General features: G+C 44.7%; 9 protein-coding genes across 12 annotated transcripts in view; 3 read left to right on the plus strand and 6 right to left on the minus strand.

Moving 5' to 3' along the window:
• Nucleotides 1-23: 23 nt before the first annotated feature.
• Nucleotides 24-4,569, minus strand: Herc4 (HECT and RLD domain containing E3 ubiquitin ligase 4). Of its 2 annotated transcripts, none has more exons than XM_020956836.2 (11): nucleotides 4,046-4,569; nucleotides 3,820-3,982; nucleotides 3,436-3,672; nucleotides 2,635-3,361; nucleotides 2,307-2,568; nucleotides 1,927-2,250; nucleotides 1,577-1,867; nucleotides 920-1,518; nucleotides 638-863; nucleotides 469-582; nucleotides 24-410 (listed from the first exon to the last, which is right to left on the minus strand). In XM_020956836.2, exons 1-11 carry the CDS (start codon nucleotides 4,124-4,126, stop codon nucleotides 258-260), a joined length of 3,177 nt encoding a protein of 1,058 aa, XP_020812495.2. In that variant the 5' UTR covers nucleotides 4,127-4,569; the 3' UTR covers nucleotides 24-257. The 2 variants fall into 2 exon arrangements, with proteins under 2 accessions (XP_020812495.2, XP_020812489.2); XM_020956830.2 differs by having other exon boundaries at nucleotides 3,805-3,982; nucleotides 4,046-4,490.
• Nucleotides 4,570-4,834: 265 nt separating this feature from the next.
• Nucleotides 4,835-6,655, plus strand: sturkopf (lipid droplet associated hydrolase sturkopf). Its single transcript, XM_020956377.2, has 2 exons — nucleotides 4,835-5,510; nucleotides 5,570-6,655. Exons 1-2 carry the CDS (start codon nucleotides 5,318-5,320, stop codon nucleotides 6,298-6,300), a joined length of 924 nt encoding a protein of 307 aa, XP_020812036.2. The 5' UTR covers nucleotides 4,835-5,317; the 3' UTR covers nucleotides 6,301-6,655.
• Ctr9 (RNA polymerase-associated protein Ctr9) lies at nucleotides 6,578-10,953 on the minus strand. The gene is made up of 6 exons (XM_086829654.1): nucleotides 10,709-10,953; nucleotides 10,545-10,643; nucleotides 9,541-10,476; nucleotides 8,645-9,481; nucleotides 8,127-8,584; nucleotides 6,578-7,822 (listed from the first exon to the last, which is right to left on the minus strand). Exons 1-6 carry the CDS (start codon nucleotides 10,748-10,750, stop codon nucleotides 6,682-6,684), a joined length of 3,513 nt encoding a protein of 1,170 aa, XP_086685780.1. The 5' UTR covers nucleotides 10,751-10,953; the 3' UTR covers nucleotides 6,578-6,681.
• A 320-nt stretch (nucleotides 10,954-11,273) lies between these two features.
• On the plus strand, nucleotides 11,274-14,761 carry Nt5a (5' nucleotidase A). 2 transcript variants are annotated; one of them, XM_086829656.1, is made up of 2 exons: nucleotides 11,274-12,806; nucleotides 12,869-14,761. In XM_086829656.1, exons 1-2 carry the CDS (start codon nucleotides 11,813-11,815, stop codon nucleotides 12,898-12,900), a joined length of 1,026 nt encoding a protein of 341 aa, XP_086685782.1. In that variant the 5' UTR covers nucleotides 11,274-11,812; the 3' UTR covers nucleotides 12,901-14,761. The 2 variants fall into 2 exon arrangements, with proteins under 2 accessions (XP_086685782.1, XP_020811977.2); XM_020956318.2 differs by having other exon boundaries at nucleotides 11,274-14,761.
• A 99-nt stretch (nucleotides 14,762-14,860) lies between these two features.
• Nucleotides 14,861-16,978, minus strand: Acat2 (Acetyl-CoA acetyltransferase 2). The gene is made up of 6 exons (XM_020956328.2): nucleotides 16,538-16,978; nucleotides 16,309-16,430; nucleotides 16,118-16,230; nucleotides 15,617-16,046; nucleotides 15,363-15,548; nucleotides 14,861-15,305 (listed from the first exon to the last, which is right to left on the minus strand). The coding sequence occupies exons 1-6, from the start codon at nucleotides 16,578-16,580 to the stop codon at nucleotides 15,021-15,023; spliced, it is 1,179 nt and encodes a 392-aa protein (XP_020811987.2). The 5' UTR covers nucleotides 16,581-16,978; the 3' UTR covers nucleotides 14,861-15,020.
• A 70-nt stretch (nucleotides 16,979-17,048) lies between these two features.
• Nucleotides 17,049-19,033, plus strand: Rac1 (ras-related protein Rac1). Its single transcript, XM_020956342.2, has one exon. The coding sequence runs from the start codon at nucleotides 17,475-17,477 to the stop codon at nucleotides 18,051-18,053; it is 579 nt and encodes a 192-aa protein (XP_020812001.1). The 5' UTR covers nucleotides 17,049-17,474; the 3' UTR covers nucleotides 18,054-19,033.
• A 1,131-nt stretch (nucleotides 19,034-20,164) lies between these two features.
• Nucleotides 20,165-21,574, minus strand: scf (Calumenin B scf). The gene is made up of 3 exons (XM_020956420.2): nucleotides 20,995-21,574; nucleotides 20,263-20,817; nucleotides 20,165-20,209 (listed from the first exon to the last, which is right to left on the minus strand). The coding sequence occupies exons 1-2, from the start codon at nucleotides 21,461-21,463 to the stop codon at nucleotides 20,303-20,305; spliced, it is 984 nt and encodes a 327-aa protein (XP_020812079.2). The 5' UTR covers nucleotides 21,464-21,574; the 3' UTR covers nucleotides 20,165-20,209; nucleotides 20,263-20,302.
• A 963-nt stretch (nucleotides 21,575-22,537) lies between these two features.
• Rabex-5 (Rabaptin-5-associated exchange factor for Rab5) lies at nucleotides 22,538-25,266 on the minus strand. The gene is made up of 4 exons (XM_020956431.2): nucleotides 24,879-25,266; nucleotides 24,608-24,823; nucleotides 24,242-24,554; nucleotides 22,538-24,161 (listed from the first exon to the last, which is right to left on the minus strand). The coding sequence occupies exons 1-4, from the start codon at nucleotides 25,030-25,032 to the stop codon at nucleotides 22,730-22,732; spliced, it is 2,115 nt and encodes a 704-aa protein (XP_020812090.2). The 5' UTR covers nucleotides 25,033-25,266; the 3' UTR covers nucleotides 22,538-22,729.
• A 335-nt stretch (nucleotides 25,267-25,601) lies between these two features.
• Nucleotides 25,602-27,363, minus strand: part of LOC110187629 (protein FAM135A) — a 30,056-nt gene continuing 28,294 nt past the window's right edge. For both annotated transcript variants that reach the window (XM_086829657.1, XM_020957037.2), the window contains one exon: nucleotides 25,602-27,349. In XM_086829657.1, coding sequence (XP_086685783.1) covers nucleotides 27,157-27,349 — 193 coding nt within the window. In that variant the 3' untranslated portion in view covers nucleotides 25,602-27,156. The remainder of the gene's footprint in view (nucleotides 27,350-27,363) is intronic.

Raw genomic sequence — 27,363 nt, forward strand, 5'->3', positions numbered from 1 at the left:
GAAATTTCAAGAAAAAAGCTTGCTTTTTATAGTCTTCAAACTGATGCACCAATTTTATTCTTACTTTCTCTTTTTTACCTTAAATTCCATAACAATGTGATATTTACTCTAGTTTTTTAAAGCCATAACACACAACATTATACTATTTGATTTGATCGGTGATAAATGTCTGTGTTCCATGTATCGTTCTTCTTAAATCCAGAAATGCGAGAAATAGTTTTGGAAAAAATACCTGTACTTGAAAGCCGGTGTGTGTATCAGACCAGGCTGAAGCCCTGAGTTTGCTGGATGGCTTGAAGCAGCTTGAACTTGAGGCGCTCCTTGGTCTTGTAGCGCGGCAGATCCAGCAGGTTAAAGCAAGTGTGGGCGACGGGCAGGAAGCGCTCATCGGAAGTGGGCTGAATGGTGAGCTGCGTGCGAGTCTGACTTTGATTTCTTTGTACTTTCCAATCTTCTTGTAATACTCACCTTGAGAGCCTTCATGCCCTGGATGGGAATACGATCGCTGCCAGTCAAATAAAGGAGGAAACTCTTCTTTTCTGCCTCGGACAGATCATGGATGATCTCCCAGAACCATTTGATCTACACGGAGATTAAAATCAAGCAATTGGAATAATCCACGACGGTAGGTACTCACAGTATCATCGCCCGATGAGTATCCCTCTTTGTACTCGCAGTTATCCTGCAGTGCCTGCCAGTCATATTCCTCGTTGCCAACCACCACCGCCATCAGCTCCTCCGGCTGAAAAATGTTAATCACTCGACCGGAGCACACCTTCAAGAAGCCCTTGTGGAAGGCATTGTAGTGCAACTCCACCGACTTGTTAAACACAAAGTCCACATACAGGTCCACAAACTCTTGTCTGAAGGGAAATTTATAGTAAGAAATGTATATTTAAAATCAAAAAGAAAGTCTAACCTGTTTTCAAGAGTTACGGCTATGTCGCTGCCGTTAGGCTTAAGGCACTTGGTCTCCGACTCGCCAAACACGTCTCGCGATATCTCAAAGGTCAGGTCGAAGACTTCCTTGAAATCCTCGCCCTTGTAATCGAGCAACGACTGCATAGAGTTGGCCTCCTGCGGCGACAACTGGCGGAGATCGCTGAGGTCAACTGATTTACCCAATAACTTCTTGAATAATGCCAGCGGGAAAGGCAGATTGATTATCGTAAAGTTGTAAATGGCCAGGCCGCAGAGCACGCCAATCAGGAAGTACATGTTCTCCGTCTCAAAGGTTAGATCGGCGAACCAAAGCAATCGGGACTCCTCAAATTCTTTGAACATGCCATACTTTGGATCGAGGAGATCCTTCAAAAGCAGCATAAAAAACTCCTTGCGCACTCCACCGGCATCCTCGGCTTCCTCGCCTTGGAACTTGATCTTCAGAGGCTTCTTAAGATCACTCTGCGGGTAGCGCTGCAACTCTCGGAGGGAATCCTGCACAAGATTCTCTCGGGTCACGTTCAGCACTATGAACTGGGAGATTGGCATGCCGTAGTTTAGCAGATTGTAAAATGCCTGTGGAGAGTGAGTGTGTATTAGTTGGCAAATCCATCCTGTGAAACCCTAAACTCACATTGTTGGCAGCATTGGCCATGGCCGAGTGCATCTGAAGGGCCTGATCCGCTTGCAGCAGTGCCGTTTTCGCCGCGGGATCAAATAGGAATGAATAGTTGCAGATATTGAACTCTCCGGCAGTGTCGGCCATTATCCACTTCACATACTCCTGCTGGACGTCAGCGTAGTCGGCGAGATCCGGCCAGTAGAAGACCTGATAATTAAGGCGATCATCACGCCGGTTATTGATGGCGCAGAGCGTTGAGATCAGCTTTAGGATAACTTCTAGATCGGAGCTGTAGGGGAGCAGCTGCATAATAAAAATGTACATCGTTATTCGCTTCCGCACTGTTATATTCAAAAACTTACCCTTTGACGTCTCTCAGCTGCGGGATTAACGACAGCCAAGTCCATTTTGAAGCTTATTATGTGGACTACGACGTGCAGAAAATTTTGCACCAAATGCTCAAAGTATTCCGATGGCGTTTGGGCTAGCCACTTAATCAGCACCTTCCGCGGATTCTCCGTCAGTTTAAATATGGCATTGGCGAAGGGTACCTGCAGGGACTTGTAGTGCTTAGAGTTCACAAACTCATGATACAGCGGCAGCAGGAGGTATACACGCATGCTCTCAACATCAGCGGGTGAGGCCACCATGGAACCAATCAGTTCCTTGGTGACATTGTCCCAAATCTGAAAAGGTGATCTTTAGAAGAAATATCGGAGATCAAGCAAAGACTCATACGCACCACCTGCTTGATGGCTTCGTTCTCGACATTACGCAAATGATCAAAGGCCAGTTGAGCCGCCTTGAGATCCAATCCATGGTTGCGAACGGAACAGCCAAAGTGTCTTTCGTGGTCCAGCAAGAAAGAGGCATTCAGGCAGGCCTGACTTTTGAAGATCAGCTCCATGGTGTTTAGCAGATCCAAGTCGCTTTGATCATCCTGCTTGAAACGAGCACATTGCTTGGTGGCCTCCGCCGTTAGGGCCAAAATCTGGGATTTTTTCCTGAAAATAGGAGGAAATCGTCGATTTTAATATGGCAATTCTTAAAATGAAGATACTTGTCATTACTTGTAATTTCTTAGATCTTCAGGCGGCACTTTGTCCACATACAATGTGGTCGTCACAATGGACTGATCCCCGCCGGAGAAGATCTGATGAATGACCACCGAGACCTTCGCATCGCTGGACTGCAGCAAAGCCGATCCACTGGGCGATACCCAAGGACCGATGACCACTTGCGGCAGCATCAAACTCTTGGTGCTCCTCGTTCCCAACTGCCCCGAGCTGCCCAATCCGAAGCTGTAGACCCTTCCGCGCGACGGCACTAGCGCCATAGTGTGTCGATTGCCGCAGGCGACTTGAGTAATGGTGCTACCCATTAATTCCATGACCATTCTTGGCAGCATTTCATTTGAGCCGAAGCCATGTCCCAATTGGCCATAGGCGCCAGCTCCACAGGTGAACACACCGCCCTCGTTTGTCAGAAACACTGAGAACTCATCGCCGCAGGCCACGAATCGTACGCCCAAAGTGCGCAGCGTCTTAAGCTGGGTGGGATAGGCGCGGTTCTCTTCGTCATTCAGTCCGAGTTGCCCGCAGTTGTTCCTGCCCCAACCGAACACGGCACTTGACTTGGAGATGAGAAACGAGTGATTGCCACCGCAGGCAATGGCCGCCACCGGAATTCCCAGAAGCGTGGTCAATCTTACGGGATGATTACTGTGCGTCAGCTCATTGGGCATGTTCACGCCCAACTGGCCGTAGATGTTGGAGCCCCACGAATACATTTCACCACCTGAAAGGTAAATTATGGGGTGTGTATCAGAGGGAAAAGTTCTGAAGAGCCAAGTGCCAAAGGATTACACTTACAGCTCGTTAGCGCCAGGCTATGATTATTGCCGCACGCAATCTGCACCACTGTTTTGGACACTAGCTGACGCACGACTTTCGGCAGCTGAATGATCTCCTGATCAGTGGCATGACCCAGTTGGCCGCAATCGTTGTCGCCCCAACTTAGCACCTGACCCCACTCGGATAGGGCCAACGAGTGGCGGCTGCCGCACGCGATCTGGATAATCACATAGTCCTGTAACTCGGGGATAAGCACTGCAAAGAGTCCGCAGAGGAGAGTGAATGTGGTACTAAACCTCGATTACAGCGGTGGTGGTGGCGGTGGCGATGCGGTGGAGATAGGAGTGAAAGGAAAGACAAGACGATACATGAAGATTATGTACATACGAAATGGCGACATACGTGGCCTTTTGGTGGGTAGATCGTGCCCCAGCTGCGAGTGGTCGTTGCTGCCGCAGGCGTACACTTTGCCGTTGGCGGTCAGGAAGAGGGTGTGCCGGTGCCCACAGGCCACCTGCTGCACGGCGGAGTCCGGCTTCCATGGTATTTGGCTGGGCGTAACGATCTGACGATGGATTGAAGTAACTCAGTAGAGAGCGCCTGTCAACTCTAAAAGATTGTCACCCACCTGCTCGTCCTCTATGCCGCCAAGACCCAGTTGTCCATGGGTGGTGCTCCCCCAGCAGTATAGCTCCATGGCAGTTGTCATTCCAGCACCAGTTCCGTTGACTTTTGCTTAATTACTTTCTTGCTGATACACTTCCGTCGATACGAGAATTTTCGAGAAAGCAGCTGGGCTGTTAGCTACATTCTTCGTCCACTTTTGCCCCCTGTGCGCTGTTGTTTTTGCTGTGGTTCCGCTCGCTCGGGATGCCTTTGCTCATGCCTTTGACACTGTCACACACTGTTGTGTCTGGATCTTGCTTTTCATTTGGGGTTAACAACGCTAGTTGACCGAGATTTACGGTTGCATATCAGTTTTCTATGAAAATAAAATATAAAAAATCAAAAACCAGCAACAAAAAACCAACAAATAAGTTAGGGGCTGCCAATCGATTGTGAAAGCGCCAGCATTGCCTTCAGTGCTGCCACCTTATTCTTTTGCCGGCTAGATCTGGCAACTTTCAATAGTCATACGCAGGAAAATAAAAAGCTAGCTGCTGTCGGGAAATTTGCCATTTGGCATATCGATTTCATTGAGCTCAATAATTGTCTGTCAATTTTCAATTAAAAATACATATTAAAAAATATTCAGTCAAAACTTAAATGGCTTTTTTTCTGGCTTTTTTTTTGTATTTGATCTATCCGTTTCTAGCAGGTTTGGAAGGTTATTTTAGCATTTAATTGCACGGAAAAGTTGCCAGCACTGAATTCTTTTCGTAAGTTGGCAACTCTGTGTCTGCTTTAATTAAAATTAAAACAATGATTGCTTTATATGTATATACAAACGTATGTAATACCATTTATTTATTTTGTAATTGGAAGAATTAATAATGCTATTTCCTTAATTATTACGTACTTAATGTGTGTTCCAGTCGTAGAAATTTAAAACGTAATGCAAACAGCTGATTTTGCCGGCCATTGTAGCCCTGGTTACCTGGCTTATCAGCCGTTCCTTCTGGCCGGTTTAATGAACCTCTGACCTTTGACCAAAACACGAATCGAAAGACTGATCTGCTTCGGCATAGTGTTAATCAAAGCTATCAAACATTGGATATAACGCGCCAAACCGACGGATTCAAATATCGCCAAAGGCTGCGCCAGCTGTGAAGTTGAACAAAGGAAAAACCGGTTGCCACGGGAACGTGGACGAGACATTGCGTGTTAAAAGAGCTGGAGCAGCAGCAGTTGGCTGTGGTTCGATTCGATTGATTTTCAGCAATTGTGCCACGCCGACGACATGCAGGAGGCATACGTCAACATTAACTCAATACCCACACACATCTTCACGTGGGGAAAGTGGATCGAGGAGACGTTGACCGAGAAGGAGGTGGTGATCTGCATAACGGGCAATCCCGGACTGCCTGGCTTTTACACAGAGTTCGCGGGCACACTGCAGAGAGAGTTGGGCGACCTTCCCGTGTGGGTGATCGGTGAGTGTTTGCAGACAATATAGAGCACCGGTGCTTACATGGTCTCACATTTTGCACAGGACATGCTGGCCACGATGATCCGCCCGAGGCCAGCATTCGAGAGGTTCCCCAGCTCAGCGGCAACGAGGAGTTGTTCAATTTGGACGGGCAAATCCGGCATAAGATCGCATTTATCGAGAAGTACGTCCCGAGCGATGTGAAAATTCATTTGATTGGCCACTCCATCGGCGCCTGGATGATCCTGCAACTGCTGGAAAACGAGCGAATCCGGAATCGAGTCCAGAAGTGCTACATGCTCTTTCCCACTGTCGAGCGCATGATGGAGACGCCCAACGGCTGGGTCTTCACCAAGATAGCCATGCCCCTGTACTCGGTCTTTGGCTACATATTCTTCACGTTTTTTAATGCGCTGCCCGTTTGGCTCCGTCTGTTCTTCATACAGATCTACTTCCTGATCTTCTCAATTCCGCGTCATTTTATTGGTACTGCCCTAAAGTACTCGAAACCCTCGGTGGCGGAGAAGGTGGTCTTCCTCGCTGATGATGAGATGGCCCGCGTTCGTGGAATCCAACGCGAGATTGTGGAACAGAATCTGGACATACTGAAGTTTTATTATGGTACCACTGACGGTTGGGTCCCCATCTCTTACTACGAGCAGCTGAAAAAGGATTATCCAAAGGTTGATGCCCAGCTTGATACGCAGAAGATTGCCCACGCCTTCGTTCTGCGCCATTCACAGCCAATGGCAGGTATCGTTCGGGACATGATCCAAAAGCATCGGCGTGGATGAAAACTAATATTACCCTAGCCAATTCTGTAGCCCGGTTGGGCTTAAGTTCGATAGTAGACGACGGGCAATCCCGGCTCATTTTTCATCCCATGGCTTACATAATTAAATGGACTCGGATTTTGATAGTTTTTTACATTGTTGTCCAGAAATCAAATGACTATATTCCAATTATAGAACATAATTTATATTTGTTTAGAAGACAACTTTTAACTTGAAAATATGTTCGATTTCTGGGCAAAAAAGTCCTGCAAGCCAATTAGCAATTCCTCATGCATTCTGCACTTGTTTTATATTTTTATTATTTTTCTGCATTTCTTGAAGGAAATTCTAAATATAGTCAAAAGTGTTTTACTCAGCTTGTTGTTGTGGTGCGCTTGCTCTTCAATTTTCGGGCGTTCCTGATCGACTACGCGATCCGGACTTCGACCGGCTGCCAGAACGGGATCTTGAGCGGGAACCGGATTTGGAGCGTGATCTGGAACGAGACCCTGACCTAGAGCGAGATCCAGACTTTGAACGAGAACGTGAACGGGATCGGGAGCCCGACTTGGAGCGGGAACGGGAGCGGGAGGCCGACTTGGAGCGAGAGCGCGGACGAGAACCCGATTTGGAGCGGGATCGCGGACGGGAACCCGATTTGGAGCGGGATCTCGGACGGGAACCAGATCTATCGGATTCCCCTTCAGATTCGATGCGGTTCTTTGCTCGTTTGCGCTTTGCTGCTCCATCGCTATCGCTACCAGAGCCGGATCCACTCCTGCTCCTACTGCGTTTCCGACTGGCGGCACGATCACTGCCACTACCGGAGCCGCTACGACTTCTGCTTCCACTACGACTGCGACTTCTACTCCTACTTCGGCTGCGTTTGCTCTCCGATTCCGATTCACTGGTCGAGATTGTCTCCTTGGACACAATTTTGAGGCGCTGCTTGGCGGACAACTTTTCCTTGGACTCCTTGACCGCCTTGGACTTCTTGCCCTTTTTCTTACCGGACTTTCCGCTGCCCCGAGCAGTCTCCTCATCGCTGTCGCTCTCGTACTTCTCCGTCTTGCGCTTGCGGCCACCACCACTGCCCTTCTTGCGTTCTCCAGCCTTGCTTTTCTTCTTTGTTGGACGCTCGCCGTCTCGTGGTCTTTCGTTGTCGCTGTCACTACCGGAGATGTAGTCATCCTTGCGCTGCCGTCCGCCACCTTTTTTGCGTTCCTTTTCAGGAGCATCGGCTATGATGAGCATAGCCTTAGTCTTCTCCACATACTCCTGCCGCTTGGCCAGCAACTGATCCCTGGATGTCTTGGCTTCCTCCTCGCGTCGCTTGCGCTGCTCAGCCACCTTAAGCTTAAATGCCTCGCGCTCCTCCTCCTGTTTGCGACGCAGCGAGCGTTCCTCCTCGTCGATGCGACGGGCACGACCCACATGATACTGGGCCTGCGAGAGGAGATCTTGGCAGGTGTTGGCCTCAATGCCGGCTACCTCAATGTTAAAGCGGTTCTTGTCGCCGTGAACGGAGAGATATTGGAAGTATCTGTATAATAAAGAAACAATATTTAAAAGGATTCAAAAGCCATTTTCACTAATGGGATTTAATTATAGTTTAGTATTCAATCTAATCAGGTCTGGACATTGAAGAATCATGCAGATTATTCCATTAATTATCAGCCAGACGATAAGATTTCACGATTATAAACTCATTATTCAAGGATTTCCTGTACTTTAAAGTTATCTTAACTCAAATCTACAGGAGATAAGGCTTCCTAATCGAAATTATCGAAGAAATAGGGGGAATACAAGGATTTCCCAGTACTTTGGGGATTCACATTTCAACTTACTTTTGAGCCAGCTCCAATTCGTGAACCGCCTGCAACACAACCTCTAGAGTGGACTTCTCATCTTTGAGTATGGCCATAGCCAAGCGGGAAAGCACAACGGCAATGTTGAAGAGCAAAACAGTGTCCTGGGGGGCCACACGACGTGCCTTCAGTAGCACCGCCTTGGCTTCCACTAGCTTGTTGGCCCGCAAATACGCTCTGGCCAGATATTGCATCACCTCGACATTGTTGTGCTTGTAAAACTTCTTCATGCAATTCTCGTACATCTGGATGGCGCTTATGTACTGCTTCTGTTCCACGTAAACGTGGGCAATGTTCAGCCACACATCGCAAAAGTCAGCGGTGGCCTCACGCACCTGGGCGAAGATGTCCCGCGCCTCGATCACGCATCCCTTGTGGGCCAGAACTGCGCCAATGCCATTGGTCGCCCATATGTTACGCGGATCATTGCGAAGAACCTGAAGGTGGAGGAGAAATGTTAATAATTCCCTAAAACCTCTAACCGGCACTTATCTTACCTGCTTGAAAATGGCCAAAGCCTTTTCCTGGTGCTTCCTCTCCTTCTCCTTGTCTCTGCTTGGCTGGTGCAGCGTTTGCAGCGAAAAGTTGCCCAGAGCAATCAGTGAATAGGCATCCGTGGAAGTTGCCGGGTTCTTGAGAATTGTCTCAAAGTTCTTCTGGCCCAAAGCGAACTGCATCTTGGCCAAATGAAGGTTTCCCAGCAGAGACCTGGCATCCGGATTGTCGTTGTTGATATTCAATGCGTCCTTGAAGAAATCTGAGGCAACAAAAATCAGACCCTTGTCTCTGGCCATGCAGCCTAACCGTAGATAGCAATCGATGTAATTGGGATGCTCCTTGAGGATCTCCTTATACAGCTTGTCAGCAACATCGTAGCTGCTCATGGCCTCGTTTAGTCGGGCCAGGTTGTACTTCATGGTGACCTGAATGGACTCGTAGTACTTAACATCCTTATCCATCTCCGAGGTGGCATGCTGCAGTGCCGATTCCAGTGTGTCCTTGGCCATTTTCAGATTGCCCAAACGGTAGTGCAACGACGCCACATTGTTCTGAATCTCTGCGGGTATCTCATACTTGGCCTTGTCCCGCAAAATACTCGAAGCAGTGCCGTATGCATTCAGTGAGGCCTGGAGATCATTCTGTTCAAGAATTTGGGCAAGCTCTATCCAGGCTTCAATGTCTTCGGGAAACTGTTCAGTAACCTTTTTGAGATGAGTCTTGGCCATGTCACGTTTGGTCTGAGAGTTGGAGTGTGCGTACAGCGAGCCAAGAATCTTCATGGTCTCGTAGTTGCCAGGTTGGATTTTCAGCACCTTCTCGAAACACTGAGCGGCCTGAAATTAAGTTATTGAGTCAACCAAAGTTTTCTTTACGGGTTTTTGTAAAGACTTACGTTCTCCGTGTCCCCACGATAGATGTACATCTGCCCCAGGCCGTAGTGCGGCAGTACAAAATTGGCTGGAGCTATCTGGGTGGACTGATAGTAGTACTGGAAGGCCTGATCATAGTCGCTTTGAGCGTGGAAGCTCCTGGCCAGCTGATAGCAGCTCTCTGCTCGCATCGCTTCGTTCTCGGTGTTGTGGAAGGCGTGCAGAGCCAGATGATGAACCTTCTGGTAGTCTTTCTTGAAGAAAAAGTGGTTTGCCAGATGATTGAGCACCATTGGATTGGCATTGTCGATGGTGTAGGCCTTGGAGAGCATCTGGACGCCGAGCTTATTGGACTCCGGCTCCAATTGATTGAGTTTAAGCACGGCAAGGCCAATCAGTGCACCGACACACTGTTGATCCAGCTGGAGGGCGCGCTCAAAGGCGAGCTTGGCCTTCTCGGGATTGCCCATTTTCAGGAAGCAGTGGGCCATGCCAATACGCACGTTCGCCGGGCAATTGGGATTCGTTCTCAGGGCCTTTTTGTAGAACGCCATCGCTCCGCGGTAGTCCTTCCGATTGAAGGCTATGCAGGCCTTGCCCAGCAGCGAGGGGATGTTCGAGGGCGACTGATTAAGCACAAAGTTGAATTGTGCGTCCGCCTGGTCCATCTTGTCGCCTTCCAGCAGACAGAAGTAGGCCCTGCCCAGCAGATGGCTCTGGTCGTACATGATGATCTTGTCGGCGCTGGTGTACAGGTTGGTGGCCTTCATGAACAGCTCACGCTTCTTGTCCTTGGACTTTTCGCGATACGCCTCCTGCACATAGTGGGCGGCCAACATGTCCAGGGCACGCATGAGGTCCTTGTCCGAGTCCCGATAGTCCTTGGTGGCGTCATCGCTGCGTGACTCCTCCAACAACGTGACAAAGTCCTCCGTCTTCTTTTGCTTGTAGTAGGCAAGCTGGAAAAGCGCCAGAAACGTTGGGCAAGTCTCTCAACCTCAACATCTCCCCTCCTCCATCCACTTACCGACACATTGACCCACACGTGCAGCGGGGCACGCTCCTGCTTCAGGATGCTCAACACCTCCGGACAGTCGGGCAGTTGATCTGGATCCACCTCGATCACCTAAAACCGAAGCCAATACTTATTGAACCCTCATTGCGAAATTTTAAAATTCACTTAAAACTAACCTCATCGGTGTCCTGCAAGGGTATTTCAATGCAGTTGGACATGGTTGCAGCGGGTTTGGCCACGAAGCCAATAAACTGGGCCGCAGAAAACGAGAAACGCGAACAAATGTGCAAAATTAAGCGAAAGTAAAATACAAAAACTATTTTCTTTCCATTCCGGTACGCTTGCTAGTGATGGCACATCGGTCGATTTAATCTAGAGGTGGGCCCGGTGCCGTGCTCACGTCAGATTGCGCGATTAGTTGTAACGTTTTAGTCTGATGTTTGGTGGTCATTTTCGACCTTTTAAATCTTATATATTCTTGAACAGGGTCAACAGCCAGTCTATCTAGCCATATAAAATTGCACCTGTAACTGTAAAAATTTAAATATATTATACACCTCTACATAAAATATATGTATGAAATGCATTTTTTCATTTCTTCGTCATGTTTTAACACATATGTTTATAATTTGTATTATTTTAGATATAAGTAGCGAAATAAACTTATTTTATACGATTTTAGAATAATTCTTTGATCAAATCGATAGTTCACACAAATGTTCAGTAATGAATTTGTTCATTTTTTCTTTGTGTTTCAACATATATATTTATAATCGGTATTATTTTAGATATAAATACTGATATAAACTTATTTTTATGCGATTTTAGAATAATTTTTTTATCACAGTCGATAGTTCATAAAAAGTGCAGTAATCCTCCTATGAGTTTTTCTGCTCTTTTGACGCGAAATGAAAAGTTTCCAAATGATGCAAACTGCTGGAATATACAAAGTTCGTCGTGCTTGTTATCTTCCATTATTGTTTTCATACGTTTAAGGGGAATGAATAGAATAATTATATTTAATTATCTAATTAATTTCTTAACTTTGTTTGTATTTTATAGCCAAGCCAGAGAACTAGCTATTTCTAGCTCTAATCCGTGTCACATCGCAGCACCAAAACCGAAGTCTGGCAACACTGGCAGACGAAATCGACGGGAAAAAATATGCTAGACGTAAAAAATGGTGTTGACAAAACCACCTGAAAGATAGTGAAATTCGGTTTAATTTTAAATTTAGAACGCGATTCGTGTCCGGGAGATGTGCTAGCCGATAAGATAAGATGCTGGCCCTGGGCAGAACGGCCTCCTTGGGCGCCGCCTCCGCCGCTGTCTCCGTTGCCTTGGCCGTTCCCTCAGCCTGCGCCTCCGCCCCTGCCCTTCGCCTTGCCACATCAACAAAAACAAACGTACACAAACAAAGGCAAACAGATGTTTCGCACCAGTTACGTAATGTACGAGAATTGGCGCTCAATTCAATGCCACTGGGACTGAGCCGAGCAGTACCGGCAGCAACAACACGTGAAGCAATACACGGTCAGCAGCAGCAGACCCGCAGGAATTTTCACCATTCGGCCGCGAACGATTCAAGATACTCCGCCAGCACCATTATGACTTCCTACTGCAAGGAGCTGATCCTGAATGACTACGACATCGTGGGCTTCGACCTTGATGGCACTCTGCTACGCTACAATTTGCACGAGATGTCAGCCTTGATCTATCGGGTACTCAAGGAGTTCCTGGTGGGGCAGAAGGGCTACAAGAAGGAGCTTCTAGACTTGCCGCTAGATCTGGACTTCCTGCAAAAGGGTTTGTTTCTGGATGGGCCGCGCGGCAATGTCCTAAAGCTGAGCAATGATGCACAGATCCTGCGGGCGGCTCACGGCACTCGGCTGCTGAGCGACGCGGAAATCCTTGAGATCTACGGGCCAGAGCGCAAGTGGGACGTGACCAGTGCCTTCCACAAGGATCCGCTGTCCACGTGGAATGGCGCTGCCTCAACGCAAATGCGCTCCTTGCTGGATTACTTCGATATGCCCAGTGCGTTGGTCTTCGCCCAAGCCGTGGATCAGGTGGACAAGGAAAGGAAACCATCACCTGGCGAGGAGTACCAAGTCTGGCAGGATGTGCAGGCAGGCTTGATGAACATCTATAGCCGGGAGCACTTCGCAAATGATAAGAGCTCGTACTTCAAGAGCATGCGAGCAGAGCCCGAGAGATTCATTCTCCGAACGGACGCCAGAGTGCTGAAGTGGCTGCAGGAGCTGCGGCAAGCGGGCAAGAAGCTTTTTCTGCTCACCGGCTCTAATGTGGACTTTGCCAATCTAACGGCCACGCAGGCTCTGGGAAAGGATTGGCGGCAGCACTTTGATTTTGTAGTGACGTACGCTAAGAAGCCGGGCTTCTTCACCAGTGAGCGGCCCTTCATGCAGGTGGATGTGCAGAAATTGGAGGAACTGCCCACGGAGGCGACGGAAGTAAGGGTGGGCGAGGTCTACTCCCAAGGCAACTGGCACCAGCTGCACGCGGCTATGGCCAGGCTCCTCCATAAAGAGCCGGGTGATGCCAAGGCGCTCTACTTCGGCGATAACATCGTTCAGGATGTTTATACGCCAGTCAAACATCGCGACTTCGATGCCGTGGCAATTTCCGAGGAGTTGCTTCTGGAGGACGGTAAGTATCCGTATGTCGCCGAATTGGACTCCCAGAAATGGGGCTCGTACTTCGCCCTGGGCTGCACGCCGACACTGTGGTCAAGCTTCATTACCACCTACGCCCAGTTGTGTGTGCCATCGGTGGAGCAAGTAGCGCAAACATCGCCGGAAAAGAGAATTATCTGCACCAATCCGTACGGTTTCAGTCCACGGCTGCCCAAGGAGCTGGAAGCGCTGCACCTGAAGAGCTGCTCACGGTAACGGTGGAGGCGAGAAGCTATTTATCATCTTCCTGGAGACAATAAACGACCTGTGAACTCGTGGCGCAGTTAATCCGATAACGCTTCTTTCAGCTGGAAAATTGCATTCAAAATTCTTGGGTACAAACGAATTGTATTTAATAATAGCAATAAACAGCGCGATTTCCTGAACAATTCAATTGGCATATAAAGTGCAGGTCATAGCATTAAGGCGTTGAGATTAGGAATTACAAATTATTATACATTTGAATTCAAATTTGAGGATTTATCATAGAATTTTGTTCGCAGACCTTTTTTAAAATGTTATATGCCCGTAAAGACCATGTAGTCACACAAAATTATAATTTTACAGTATCTTCTCACGTCTACCGGTTTGTTACCTTTACGAGGTCTTATTCCAAAGTCCGAACTAACACCCGATAAATGTGTTTGCACAAGTTACGAAATTAAGAAACACTGCTTTTATTCATTATTTGTTTTAGAAAAATCTTTTCATTCAGCATTAGTCAAATTTATTTTCTGTATTTATAATCTGTATTAACTACGATTAATAGTTTTGATAGCTAAGATTTTAATTATATACTAGAATTATTTAAAATTGATGCCTCCTAGTCTTGTGTAATGTAGTCCAAAACAAGAAAGGAAACTAACTTCGGGTAGCCGAAGTTTATATATCCTAGCAGTTTGAAGATGAATTATAGAATCGATCATACTCAGCTAAAATTTTGAATTTTTTTAAGCAATATTTATCGAGATTTTGTATGGCAAATCATAGCTAAAAAAAACATAACTATGCAAAAAATGCATTAATTTCAATTCGGAAAGCCTTTCTGTACTAGTTTTAAATACTCAATTTAATATTTAAAAGAATTAAAACTTTTGACCATTTTTGAAAATTTTAACAATGTAACCCCTTAAAAAATTTAAAAATTGTTTTGAAACTTTATATTTTGACAGCAGATAGCTGGAACTACTCAGCTGTTGATGCTGATTAAGAATATATATGATTTATAGGGTCGGAAATGACTCCTTCATAGCGTTTTAAGCTTCTGACTAAAATTATATTACTCTAAAAGGGTATTAAAATGTTGACCAACATGTATAGTTTAGATAATTTTTTATCAAGAGGCTTTCAAGAAATTTCCTGTATTTGTTTTAAATTTTAAAGTTTTGACGTGCGTAACGGACTGTAAACGATAATTTACTTCACATGTTACACAAAATATTGACTTGTATAAACTAAAATGAAAAGCAAATAAAATGGGTTGTGCATCATCAGAATTCTTCTATAAATAAAACTGCAACTGGGCTGACGTAATTTGTGCAAATTTTACTTACTCTGCCAATTAAGGCACTTGGATGTCAGTTCAAATAAGTTTTTCAAGTGCCCAGTTCCAGATAAAACACAGGAAACCTGAACGTTTCTAAATTGCTTTAATTGAGTAGACTTTGTGACTTGGGTTCGGTGTACACCATATTCATACTTGGAAATACTACGCGATCAAAAAATGCAATACTACTTTGCAACTGTACACTTAAGGGAGACGGGAAAATAATAAATATGGCCATGAATGGGCTTAGTTGACGCGTTCTACGGCCAGGGCGATGCCCATGCCACCGCCAATGCACAGGGAGGCGATACCCTTACTTCCACCTGTACGCTCTAGAGCGTACAAAAGCGTGACCAGGACACGGGCGCCTGAAGCACCAATTGGATGGCCCAAGGCAATTGCACCGCCATTTACATTGACTTTGCTGGCGTCCAGCTTGAGGTCCTGCAGCACAGCCAGGGATTGGGCGGCGAAAGCTTCGTTAAGCTCGTAAAGATCTACTTCTTCGCGTGTCCAACCTATTTTGGTAAGCTAAACGAAGGGATAATCTTAATTATCTGTACAGCAATTAAGGTCTCCTTTAAATACCAAAGCTTCAACGGCTGTAACTGGTCCTAAGCCCATCACCTTCGGTTCAATGCCGGTCTGCGTCCAGCCCACAATCTTGGCCAGCGGCTTCAAACCCTGCTTGGTCACTTCATCGCCCGACATAAGCAGCACTGCGGCAGCGGAATCGTTAACACCGGAGGCATTGCCAGCGGTAACGGAACCGCCCTAAGCAAATAAGTGATAAAATAGTTATTGCGTCTTTTTAAATTACCATAACTAATCGTCAAACTCACATCTTTGAAGGCCGCACGTAGCTTTTGGATTCCCTCGATGGTACTGCCGACCTTGATGTACTCATCCTTGTCGAAGATCTGAGTGCCCTTGCGATCCTTGATCTCCACGGGTACAATCTCCTTATCGAAGTAGCCATTTTTCTGGGCCTCCTCCGCACGATTTTGTGACTGAACGGCATAGGCATCCTGAGCCTCCCGACTGATCTGGTATTGCTCTGCAAGATTCTCGGCTGTGACGCCCATGTGTATGTTCTCCATGGCGTCGGTGAGACCGTCGTTAAGCATTGTGTCCACCAGTGTGCCGGGTCCCATTTTAACGCCCTGTCGCAAGTGTATTACGTGTGGAGCTAGAGACATGCTCTCCTGTCCACCTGCCACCACGACCTTTGCATCGCCTGAGCGGATGGCCTGATAGCCCAAGGCAACAGTTCTGGAAAAATAATAATAGACCCGTAATCAGCAGGAATTCCATGTTGTATTTTCTTTCGTTAAAGAACCCACTTCAAACCCGATCCACAGAGCAAATTAATGCCATAGGCTGGCACCTGGATGGGCAGACCCGCCTTGAGTGAAGCCTGCCGTGCCGGATTCTGACCCTGGCCCGCACAAAGCGCCTGGCGAGATTTACATAACAAAGAGAATGGAAAGTTGCTAAGAACCCACAAGTAGAAATGCAAATATTTGGACAATACCTGGCCGAGAATCACCTCGCTGACCTGCTGTCCCTCCACATTGGCTCTTCGGAGCACCTCCTGGATCACCACGCTGCCCAGATCAGAGGCCTTGAGTTTAGAAAGCGTTCCATTGAAGCTACCTGTTGATTTTGATTAGGATAAACAGAAAGAGAAAGTTACCAATTGGAATTTGGATATCAAACGCACACGTTTAGGTCGGCTACTGTTGGCTGCTGGATATCATCACCTATGGGGGTGCGGGCGGCGGACACGATGTACACGTCAGACATTCTGGAAGGGCGATGGACAGGTGGCGCAACGTTTATGCCTCAGCTAATTGGAAGCAAATAAATTACAATTTTCGAAATTGCTAATGGGTGCCGTAGAGTGACCAGGTAGACTTTTCTGCTTTAAACCACTAAAAATACTGAGCTTCAATATAAATACCAAAAGAGGGAAATTTTCGGGATATAATTATTAAATTTATTAATTGCTCATATCTTGGAATATATAAATGTTTCTTGTTTTTTTAATTTATTACTTGTAAGAAGAATATGTAATCAGAAACTATATTTTGAACTATTACAAATATTCTATTATGCTGTTATTTATTTAAGAGTATTCGAATTATACTATGGAAAGGCAACAATGTTTAAAAAATAAACTTTTGATGGTTCACAATTTTAAAAACAAACGAGGTTTAGGTAAGTTTCAGCAGAATTCAGCGCTATCTTATTGGTATATACCACGATGCAAACGGTATATTTTTAGAACGCCGGATGGTATTTTTGAACAGTCCAGCCGCGGTCACACTGCAGTACACAGAAAATTTACAGAAATTAAAGAAAAAATTAGGGAATTCAACGCACAAAACGCGATTTAAAGTGCCCGAAACGCAAGGCGCTATCACAAGGCGTCCCCGAGGACCAAAAGGGCACTGAAAACGAGTCCGGAACGACGAGAATAACACGGACAACGGCCGCCGCGAAAGCAACAGCCCTCCGCCGTCGCCGCCGCCCAAAAAGAACCGACAACTGCCAGCAGACCAGCCATCAGCACCCCCTGCAGCACCACCCCGCCGCCACCGCCGTCACCGCACAATCTTCAATCTCGCACAAAGCACTCCACTCCTACCACAGAGTCCACTCCAGTCCGGGGCAACAACTAAGAACTAGACACACACCATGCAGGCGATCAAGTGCGTCGTGGTGGGCGATGGAGCCGTGGGAAAGACGTGCCTGCTGATCAGCTATACGACCAATGCCTTTCCCGGGGAATATATCCCCACTGTTTTTGACAACTACTCCGCCAACGTGATGGTGGACGCGAAGCCTATTAATCTGGGACTATGGGATACCGCTGGGCAGGAGGACTATGACCGCCTCCGACCACTGTCGTATCCGCAGACCGATGTCTTCCTCATCTGCTTTTCGCTGGTGAATCCGGCCTCGTTCGAGAACGTGCGGGCCAAATGGTATCCGGAGGTGCGTCACCACTGCCCCAGCACGCCCATCATCCTTGTGGGCACCAAGCTGGATTTGCGCGACGACAAGAACACGATCGAGAAGCTGCGCGACAAGAAGCTGGCGCCGATCACTTACCCGCAGGGTCTGGCCATGGCCAAGGAGATCGGTGCGGTCAAGTATCTGGAGTGCTCGGCGTTGACGCAAAAGGGCCTGAAGACGGTGTTTGATGAGGCCATTCGGTCGGTCTTGTGCCCGGTCCTACAGCCCAAGTCCAAGCGCAAGTGCGCCCTGCTCTAAAAGAGATAGAGCGATCGATAGAAAGAGAGAGAAGGAAAGAGATCCTCCCGCTGGATTCTATTTAAACGTAATATTATTAACGATAAACAATTATGTAACCTAAGCGTTGGCCAGATAGTCTGCGATCTGGCTAAACCGTAGTTTCTTTGTTACACTTCTTTGCCACTAATTTGTGAGATGGATCCCTGCTGGGATCCCCCGCCAACCCATTCATCCTCTTGCTTTTGTTTCCGTTTCCCGTTCCAAATTCGTTCTGTGTGTGTTCTATAATTCATAATCCATAATTCTGTTTCCCTGTGTGCATTAATTTGAACTAAAAGTTGTCGCGAGATGTTTCTAGATAAAAGAAAATCATGGAGAACCCAATGGGAGATCCGTAAACTGTAAACTCTAACTGTACTTTGTATTATTTAATAACTTTTTGTAATTAAAATTAATGTTGTAAAACTGAGGTAAAACCAAAAGAAAAACAAAAAACAAATGAAAAACCTACAAAAAAAAGGAGGAGAGCATAAGGAGAGACGAATTAGCCGCATAAAAGGAGCATAAAGCATAGATGTCGCCTGTTGATTGGTAGGTCCTCTAGCTAAGGATCCAGGATATTGATATTGATGATATTGAGAGTCAGTAAAGTAAACGTTCCATTGCAATTACACTTACATTATTACATACTTGAATTTAGATGTTGTTGGATGTGTAACAACTTTTTAAACACTTTTGCTAGATCCAGGAACTATCAATATATATATACATATATTCTATATACAAGTATGTATAAGATGAAAAGTCCTTCGTATACTATGTACTGAAAATTAAAGGCATCAAACTGAGAAACACTTTGAATACTTTGTATTTTAAAAGCAAACTGAAAACAGATATTCAAGAAACAAAAATCAACAGCAACAAAAACAAGAACGAAACCAAGATAATTATATAAATGTGTCTATTTCAATGGAAATCAATAAAGCATACAAAAAAGAGTTTTTATTTGTTTTTATTATGAAAACAGGTATTATAATTATTTATGTTACTATGTAAAGTTTTCTAAACTGGTGTAAATAATGGAAAAGTACCTCTTAGCAGCATACTTTACTTTCCTTAGATTTTAGTTACCAAAATACTTTTAACTTAAAAGATCTTATGTTTTTATTCGCATTTTCTAACAGGTTTTATTGCTATTGCCCAAAAACTGATTAATGATCTACCGTTTTTTTTTTTTAATATCAAGAGATAGAGGTCATTATTGAAATATGAATGAAAAAAAGCATAAAACTAGTTTCGATTGGAAACGTTCTCAGAGATCGAAGCTATCTCTATATGTTCTCCCTTCTCTTCCAAGATCTGCACAAATGAACCCACACACACATCATTTGTTTACGCCTTCTGAATATATCAGTCATCCGCCATCTGGCTGAAAATGACTGAAATCACTTGCGAGTGTTCACTGTACTAACCAAAAAAGGGGACATCAGACTTATCAACAGCCGAAAAACGAATTATTTGCTTATCTCGGCGAAAGTCGAGAACCCAAAATAATCAAAATCAGCTTAAAACAAAGTAACCGATTGCTGTCGCCCCTCTCTTGTTCTAATGCACTTTAAAAAAATTGGGTAACTTTATGGGGACTGTGATGACTGGTTTATCTATAATAATTTTTTATACATAATATATTTCTCTAGGATATTTTCTAGATTTATATAAATTAACATAAGGTGTCAAATATTTTATGAATGCCTCACGCCTTTTATTTTAAGTAAAATTTTTGACTACGATCCAAAGGATTTATTTACAATTTTCCTTTCTTTGACCTTTTCCACATTTATTTCCAGTGCACTCTCTCATTTCGCTCACACATATGGTCACGGAATGTTCTCGCAGCTGGAAGTGAATCGAGGCAACAGCGAAAATCATTTATGTTTATGTATGTATGTTACACAGGCAAATGCGGTGGCGTATCTATGGCGAGGACCGGGAAAAATGGGGGCAGGGGTCATGCTAGTGTGTGACTGTGTGTGCGTCCGTTCCAGTGACGTGGCTGTCGATGCTCCACAAGAGCTGACGTGGACGCCTTTCAATTAAACAAATCACATCAAATCAATTAGTCGGGATCCTCGCATTCATGTCATTGTATAATGTACTCTCAATCGTCTTATCGTCTAGGGAAGTTTTACAAGATATTTGGCATTCGAAGTTGGAGATTCTTACATACAGATGTATGATCATTCTTAATCATTATTAATCTCTAGGCCCTAGAACTCGTCGTGGCGGGCAAGGGCCTCTCCGAAATCGGTGGCCTGGGAGCCTACGAAGACATCGTATTTGTCCAGAACTTCCGCCTTGGTCAGCTGCTCGTCATGATCGACATCAGCCTCAAAGATCAGATGCTTGGCCTCAGTCTCCGAGTGATCAAAGTCCTGGGGCGTGATCCACAGCTTCACCTCCTCCTCATTCAAATAGCCATCGTTGTCGATATCGCGATGCAGAGAGAAGGCTTCACGCTCATTGGCCACCCACTCGGGCTCTTCATCATCCTCACTGGAGGGTCGGAACATGTCTCCAATATACTCATCCACAGAGATCTTCCCATCCTTGTCCTTGTCCAAATCACTGAATGTCTCGTGCAGCACCAGATCCTTCATTGAGGGATGATCTTCGGGATGCAGAAAGGCAGTGAACTCCTCCTTGGTGAGACAATCATCCAAGTCCTTGTCAGCCGTCGACCAGCGGAAACGATCACGTTTTAGAATGTTTTTGTAGCTGACACCTTTAAAAATTAAATTAAAAATCATCAAATACTAAAGAATATTGTAATATAACTAAAATTATTATAAGTGACATAGAAGATCATATAAAAGTTATTTTAACTACAAGATCTGGCTTTTAAAACCATTAAAATCACAAGAGACCCAGGTTCCCTTGAGATAATCCCCCCAGTACCCACCATTATCCTCCTCTTCCTGCTCTTCGGGGCTCAAATCGTCCAAGAAACCGTAAACGGCCTTCTGGTAAGTCTCCCAATTTATTGTTTTGTTGTTATCCGGATTGTTACGTTTCCAAACGCGGTTCACATCCTCCTCGATGTACCGCCGCTGGGTGTAGGCGATCCAGTTCTTGAGCTCCGACAGATTGATAAGCCCATCCTTATTCTCATCGATGCGGTCCACAATCAGGCCCAACCGACGCCTGCTCTCCTCGGGCGTAAGGCCATCGAACTTCTTGGACTCATCGGGGCCCAGGAAGGCCTCGTGGTCGAACTGGGAATTGTGCTCGCCGCCGTCGAAGTGTTTGTTGTGGAGTGAATCGTATTCAAGGGGATTGTGGGCCAAATCGTCCGGAATGCTGGAGGCAATTGCCGCGCCGACGATGGCCACAACAAGTAGCAGCACCATCCGGGTTTTGTTATTCGACATTTCTCCGGCTTATTGGATCCGTCCGGTTCAAGGCAAAAAATGAGACTGTCTGGCGGAGATTGAACGAGATTCGTTCTGGCTACATATGAGAGAAGCAACAAACTCTCGGGTACATCGTAGGGTTGTCAGATATTTAAAAAATGTCTGTATTAAAAATATTTTCAAGAAGAAACAAAAATAACTAATATTTTCAGATTATAATATAATCATTTTAATATTATTTTATTTTTATTTTTTTGGCAGGAAAAATGGTTTATCTAGAAATTATTTTAGAACGCTTCTTAATTTTATGTAATGGAAACAATGGGATTAACTTACCTTAAGCAAAATTAATAATGTGATTTAATTTCTTTAATTGGCTCTTAGATTATAAAAAAAGCACGATAATTTATTTCCTAATAAAATATCGATATAATTATGTTTATTTGACAGCCCTAGTTTATTGGAATGAAGCATAAAAATACTAAACATCTTTTCAAATGTTTGTCATTTCTTATTTTGATAAAAGAACGTTTTAATGAGTTAAAATATAAATATTTACCTTGGTATTTTAGGTAAAATTGTAATAATATTAAAAAATGGAAAAAAAAAACCTTAAAAATCCGTTTACATTTTTAGTTCCTTTATTATCATGTTGATTATTCCCGAAGTATTATTTGTATAAAAAGAACTCTATTTATTATTTATTTATGTTATTTTTGTAAATATTCCTTTTTTTATTATTCGAATTAAAACATTTAATATAATAGTCTTGTTTATTTGCAGGGTGTGATAATTTCAGTCAGAAGCTTTTAACGCTGCGAAAGCCATTTCCGACCCTATAAATCATATACATTTTAATTTTAATTATTTAATTTTCAAAATTAATTAATTAATTTAATTTTTCAAAAATGCAGATTTATTAAACTACTAAAAACTAACATAGAAGTCATTTCCGAATTAAAGTTAAAGCCTTTTTGGCTTAGTAATAAGATTTTTGAATTTAAATTTTGTTGTTAAAATTTCGCATATTATAAACATAGGTTCTGATTCGATTCTTTAACTTCCAGTTTTCCACTTTAAAAGCAACAATTATTAGGTTTTCAATTGCTTTTATTAAACGTCCTTGCCATACAGCTAAAAGTTAAATAAATATGTGAAAAGTGTTTAGATGTGAAGCGTCGGGCTAACTACAAGATATATATTATTTTTCTCTATTTACAACAGTTGTACGTGCAGGGAGGAATCAGGGATCAGGGACCAGAATGGGACTTATTTATTTACTAATTATTTGGGCTCCTCGACTCCGTCATGGCCCAGCGAACTAAAGTCGCCCGTGTTGCAGGATATGCTGGGAATATCAAAGTTGGAGAAACCCCGATAGTTGGCCACCTCGGGCTTTAACGGCGATGGGAGCAGGACAGCTGTGCCCGGCACTTCGCTGTCTATCAAGCTATCCGTGGTGCTGTCCAACAGACTAGGGGTTTCCGGGAGTGCCGGAGGCTTCTGGGTAACGGGGCTGCTCTTTTGAACCAAAGGATCGAATTCGTCAAGATTCAACTTGGACTCGTCCGCAGTGCTATTCTCCCCACTCTGATCCGACAGATCAAAGTCGTAGTTGATGTTGGTCAGGCCGCCTTGGAACTCGGAGCCCAGCATCAGGACATCTCCGTCTTTGCTTTCTGTCACGGGTTCCTCCAACAGGGACACGGCATCAAAGGCCACATAATTGAACATTGGTGAAGCAAAGAGGTTGTCGGCTGCCTGTAGATTCTGTTGAAGCGGCGACAGGCGGCCGACGGAACCAATACTGGTGTCCTTCAGAGATAAACCAGAATCCTCCGGCGCTATTGAAGGCTTTGCCAAGCTAGTAGCTGCTGTCAAAGATTGGGAGTTCAATGAACCGCCGGCACTCAGCACATTAGCTTGATAATGTCCCGCCTCGTTTTCGCTGACGAGATGTGCTCGGGCTTGCCCAATGAGAAAGGCAGGCGTTTTGATGGGTAGCAGGTTAAGCGGCGCCTTGGCTATCACGGTGTCCACCCGCTCGGTCACCTCTCTTTGGAACTCGATTAGTTCCTTCTCGAAGGAAGCGATGCCTGAGCTTATTAAGGCGTTCCTCTTCTGCAGCCCCTCCATCCGTTTCATGTTCTCCGAAATCAGGTGCAGGCTTTCGCAGGCCAGAAGAGCACTTTCCCACGGCGTACTGTAAGGTTGCTGGCCCGACATCAACGCCCCGAACTCCTCACTGCTGATGCCCAGACTCTCGCCATTCAGATTCTCGATAAAGGCAATGGCCGAACAGAGATTGGTGAAATAGTAGCCTCCCTCGCCGCTCATCACCCGCGAGGCGTTCGTGAAGCGCGTCACAAAATTTATGTTGCTGTGCAGGCGAACGGGATTGGCCTTAAGCACCACAAAGATCAATGCGGGCAGGAAGTCATCGGCACTGGCCGGACCTCCCGTTGCCCGCTTCAGCAGCTCGAAGATGTGCCGGCAACAGCGCACGGTGCACTGAAGCTTCTCCTGGGGCGAGTAATACGAATCAATGCCGACCAGCTCTGAAATGGCATTGTACACCAGATCCCTGGCCTCCGCATTGACCTCGTCGATGCTGCAGTCCAGATGCTTGGCAGTGATCCAGCTCAGCTGGCGTATGCGCTTCTGAACCTTCACATCGCTGTCCTCATCCTCGGTGAAGTACGGACTGAAGAGGAATCTGCAAAATATTGTGTATCCCCGCCTTAGAGATAAGCGAACTTTCTTGTGGCAGTAATATCTGCCTTGCGGATGACTCACTTGTGGTTCTGCGTCATCACCACCTTCTCAAAGAAGTCTATGGCACTATCGCGATCCTCGTTGGTGGCAATCTCAAAGCTGGGATCGTTGTGCACGATATCCGAGACCTTGGTGTAGGCATTCTGAACGGCATCCGACAGCTCGTCCACGTTCTTGGGACTGTTACCGGTGATATACTTGCGTATTTCGCTGTCCAAGCGCTGGATCTCCAGTTTAAGTTTTCGTTTTCCATCATCGGGAATGCGGAGCTGGCGCAGCTGCAGCAGGAACTGACCCTCTGTGGGATCCGGCACAGGGCTGCGCTGCTGGGTGACTGTGAATACCGTGGATAAATAAATAGTTCGAACCGAAGGCTTTCCGCCTTACTTTTCTGGGCGCCCGCCTGCAGGGTTTTCTGCAAAACTGCTGTGAACTTCTTCTTCTGCAGTGTGCCTGAGGTTTCTGCTGCTTCCTGCTTCCTTGGCTGCTGCTCCACTCGCCCATGACCGTGGTGACCATGCTGTGGGGATCTCCGCTCTGTGGATCCGCCCGCGGAACCAGGGGCGTGGCCGGGTGCCAGGCCCGCTGTTTCGCCTGCCTTCTCTGCAAAGGTCCACTTCATGACTGAGGGTTGGGAAAAACCGCTAGCGGGACTTACGCCTCAGCTTCCGTTGCTTATCGTTGAACTTTTCTCGGAAGCACATCGAACAGAGGCCGTCATTCTGGGGAGTTCCATAGAATCCGCATCCCGTGCGGCACTTGAGGTCCTGCTGCCCCAGACGCAGCGAGGGAGGTCGTGCAGCCGTTGCCATTTTGAATGGGAGAGTACTCTGATCGGGGGCTGTTCTCTGGTTGGGAATCTTTGGCACTGGTTGGTCTTTGTTTTGATTTTTTTTGTGCGAAAAGATAAATAAAGTCGAATTATTCGTGAGAGATGGAAGTGAATCGATTTCAATGTCGATGTTATCGATTAATTTTGTTTCGTCATTTTCAAAACAAATTCCACCACTAGGAAAAATACCCCGATTGCTGCGCGCCAACGTATTTTTAAATGAAAATAATACAACTTCCGGAAGTTTGAACATCCTTTCAGTTTAAGAGACAAATGCAAAATCGAATCATAACTAAGCGAAAAATGTGTTTTTATTCGTATAGTTTTTCTTTTCTCGTTGCTGGTGAAGAATATTAATGATATGTGAGCCGGAAATAACACCTTCACTGCGTTGGAAGCTTCTGACATTATTAAAATACTCTGCTAGGTTATAAAAATGGAACAATCTTTTGTAAATTATTCTTTATTCACTTGCAGGCATGTTTAAATTATTAAAACAAATAAATTCATTTCAAAGCATTATATCCCACTTAAATAAATAAAACACTATTTGTATGTTCCACTAAAATTCAATTTTAGCATAGTTTATTCGAAAAGAAAACATTTAAATTGCAACTGAGGGGAATCTTTTGCACAATTTTGATGGAATATATTTATTAAATCGTAGTGCCGTACGAAACATTTCAAAATACACATTCAAAGTTCTTTTTTACGCACACAAACCATTTTAAAAACCACTTAGACAAATATTGGTTGTTGCGTTAGCAAAGTTGATAAAGTCGTTACATTTAGGACGGTTACACACATACACACGAAGAATGCAATTTCTGGTAGGGTCACAAACAGTATTAGTTCACAACAACGATTTGAAAAAGCTCAGAAACGACAGAGTTATAGACTAAGACTAGGCTAAGAATTTGCAAAAGTTTCGTCCTAACTGCTTTACACGTGCATCAATCTTGTTCCCAATGAAAAACCTAAGCCTGCAAATAATCCTCTACACCTCCCCTTAACTTAATTGACGCTCTTCCTAAAACGCACCCAGCTACCAACAACTTCACTAGTTCAAACTGTACCTCTACTTCTAACTCTAGTTCTTCTAAATTTGTTCTCTTTTTGTCTAGCAGTAAAAAGATTTGGAAAAAACCATTTTGTCGTCTCTGCGATTTTGTTTCTTGATTAGTCTTAAAATTTGCTAATACTATTCTGCTAATTTAATCAAATGCAACCTTGCCTCGCCCCGTTCTCAACTACTATTGTTAGTTACGTATACTCAACATGATCGTTTTTATTTCCGCCTCCGTTTCGATTTCCGTTTCCGTTCACTTTCCTTTCGCAATTCAAACGTTTCGAAAAAGTCTCGTGTATAGTTTTGAACTTGAATTTAACACTACTTATGATGTCTTTGGCTTCTGTTTTTTAGGTTTCGTATGCAATCAACTCTTATAGCTATAAAATGTAAGTATCGGTAACACGTTTTCAACAGTTATGCCGCCATTTTGGTTATAGGTTTTTGATTAAACATTCTTTGGTTTTTTGATTTGTTCGTATGCGGTTTTGTGTGAGTGAATATCAATTCCCTACAAAAGAGTTGCTTTGGTAAAAAATTCAAGTCTAACGATTTGCTTTAATAAATTCCTTGTCCCAATTCTCGGTTGTATGGGAATCAGTTTGGCGGCTCAGATGACACTGGTTCTTGTTCTGACTTTAATTAATGAGTACCCTGTTTTTTAACTAGTTCTTTATATTAGGTTAATGTGTGAGTAAAATACAGGCTGGGAAGGGTTTTAAGTTGATTAAAATTAAACTGAAGATTAAAAAAAATAAACAAATTAATAGTGGCACAACAAAGAATACAGTTCTGAGTTTAAAACTAAGTAAATAAATGTTATTAGGAACTTTGTCAAATATTTTGAGTAAAATATATATAAAGATTAAAATAAATCAGCATAAAATAAGGATTTCATCAAGGGATTAACCTAGTAAATGTGATATTGACCCTTTCGAGCATGTACTATACTTTCGATGAACTCTATAGGACTCTACTAAAGATCATTTAAAAAGTCAGCAGTAATTTTGGTTCCTTGAGACGCTTTTGATCTGGTTAACTGAAGTACTTGAGGCCAGCGATTAGCATAAATTTCTCAATGAATAACTCCGAGTCCAGGACAGCTATGTGAGCCGCCCGACCAATTAGTGTATTAGCCGTATGGGGCAAAGCGTGATGGACATCGAAGCGGGCCAAAGTCAGTTCCGGCCGGGCTAAAATTGGGGCTATGACGTTGTGAACCATTTCCCTGGAATATAAATA

The sequence above is a fragment of the Drosophila serrata genome, unplaced genomic scaffold (assembly GCF_035046125.1).
Source record: "Drosophila serrata isolate PLE 108 unplaced genomic scaffold, ASM3504612v1 contig_217, whole genome shotgun sequence".
Taxonomy (NCBI): domain Eukaryota; kingdom Metazoa; phylum Arthropoda; class Insecta; order Diptera; family Drosophilidae; genus Drosophila; species Drosophila serrata.